This window comes from Cucurbita pepo, chromosome LG15, assembly GCF_002806865.2.
Source record: "Cucurbita pepo subsp. pepo cultivar mu-cu-16 chromosome LG15, ASM280686v2, whole genome shotgun sequence".
In the NCBI taxonomy this organism is placed as follows: Eukaryota; Viridiplantae; Streptophyta; class Magnoliopsida; order Cucurbitales; family Cucurbitaceae; genus Cucurbita; species Cucurbita pepo.
Genome location: NC_036652.1, coordinates 5,353,984 through 5,356,093, shown reverse-complemented (window position 1 = coordinate 5,356,093; position 2,110 = coordinate 5,353,984). Strand labels below are relative to the sequence as shown.

The following is a 2,110-nucleotide window of genomic DNA, read 5'->3' as shown; positions in this document are numbered from 1 at the left end:
TAAAATATATGAGAGTTGTTTCAAAGTTTATATTTATTATAAATAATGTATTTAAAAATATTATAAAATATTAAGAGTTTTTTTTTATGGAAAAAATTTAAACCCATGAAAGATTTCATATAATACTCAATTACAACTGCCGCTAAAACACATTTATGAATATATTTAATACCATTGTTCATTTCGAGTCGATTCGAAAATTTATCCTATGAATTTAAAATCTGAACCGAACTTATTCGATTTTAGAAAATTAACCAAACTAAATTCGAAATACTATCTAACCCAACCCAATCTAATTCAATTCTTATAATTCGGGTTGGGTCGGTTTGGGTCGTTGTGTTCAATATACACCCGTGATAAGAAAGTTGGAAATTTTGTTAAATGCATTCCTTTACTAATCAAATCAAATTTATAGTCCGACACGAGATGATTTGTAGGCGATATGCTATTTTCTGTCCCTTTATTTTACTCATTTAGGGCTTCAAGATGACGTATACTTCGAGCACATAATCGAAGAAGTAGATATGAAGCAACTTGCCAAGACTTCGAAAGTCAAGGTCTTTCTCAATAATATAAGAGGAAAATGAGAGCATATACTATTATGGATTAGTCACATAAAACTCTTCGATGGACCGATCATTTCATGTCTTTTAATTTAAAAAAAAAAAAGTGTTTAGTGAACGTTTTAAATTTAAAAAAGATCAAAATTTAAATAGGTCGTCAAGAGATAGATAACAGAAAAGGACGTTTGGCAATGTCTCCCTCCCAAATTTGTGGCCAAAACTCAAATTGGCCACAAATTTGAGACTTTTTGCGAGACGATGAGAGCGAAAATTGGAAGTTTGGGTCGGAGTTGAATGGAAAATCGAGAGGGAAAAGGAGGAAGCTAAACCAATTGCTCGGAGTTGAGCAAGGAGTGTTTTTGAGTTGGGTTGTGATAGTTTTTAGATCTAAACCAATTGTTCGTATTGTAAAATTTCTAATATTATGATATTATATACTTTGAGCAACGATTGTTCGTAGTTTGCGTTTAAGACATTTTTTTCAAACCAATTGTTTAGGTTAGATTCAGCTAAATCTAATTTGAGAAAAACCAATGAACAAATCCCGTCAAAAGAATTTCATTTATTTGAAAACAACAGACAAACCATATAAATTAAATTGGGTTAATCTAGTTTTTATTTTAGCTATATTAAACAAATTATAATTATAAAAAAATGCTATAAAATATTTTCTTGACAACGATATCAGCTATAGTTTCATACTCTACTATAACATCCATTATAGCTATAGAAAAAGCTATAAAAAGTTTCAGACTTTTAATAACATTAGCTATCACGACATACAAAAAAAACGTTATAAAAAGTCTATAATAAAGTTTTTATTTACTAACTTTCATGGATTATATATATAACATTCATAATAATATGATCCGTAGACGGATCACATCTAAACACATTCATAATGATATGATCAGTAGATAGATCACATCTAAAGTTGTTTTTATTTAGTAACTCTCATTGAGTATATATATATATGTCATAATAGTATGATCAGCCATAGATCATATCTAAAGTTGTTTTTATTTAGCAATTCTAATTAACGGATCAGTACTGAATGGCCTTTCACCTAGGATATTGCCTGGTGGATCATAGTTGCAAGTGATGAATGTACCACGATTGTTTGTGCATCTAACTTTAGCACATCCAATTCTCACTGAGTTTCTCCAAACCACTTGAGTGTAATGGCCACACACCTTGCCAGCTGCACAAGCATTGGTGCGAGGATTGTAGAATGGCTTCTCATCGACCCATATCTGAACTGCATCAGTGCCTGACATGTCAGAGCTATGCTTTGCAATATTCTCTCCAAATGGTCCGCCTGAGTGCACTAGTTGACAATCATTGATGCGTTGGTTGGCAAATTGTCGAGCAAAATTAGCTACACTTTCGTCCCATCGAACTGGCCCGACACCAACTTGGGCACGAGCTGCATTGTGGGCATTGACAAAGTCTTGAGGCGAGTCTTGAGCGAGAGACGAGGGAAGCATGACAAAGCTCAAGACATAGAAGAGGAGGAGGGAGAGCTTGAAAAGATCCATTATTTGGAG

General features: G+C 32.9%; 1 protein-coding gene across 1 annotated transcript; it reads right to left on the bottom strand.

The window, feature by feature from the left end:
* Positions 1–1,554: 1,554 nt before the first annotated feature.
* Positions 1,555–2,110, bottom strand: LOC111776248 (pathogenesis-related protein 1-like). Its single transcript, XM_023655650.1, has one exon. The coding sequence runs from the start codon at positions 2,099–2,101 to the stop codon at positions 1,583–1,585; it is 519 nt and encodes a 172-aa protein (XP_023511418.1). The 5' UTR covers positions 2,102–2,110; the 3' UTR covers positions 1,555–1,582.

What these genes read in the sequence shown, in the direction of transcription:
- LOC111776248 (XM_023655650.1), bottom strand. Translation starts at nt 2,101, where the DNA reads ATGGATCTTTTCAAGCTCTCCCTCCTCCTCTTCTATGTCTTGAGCTTT.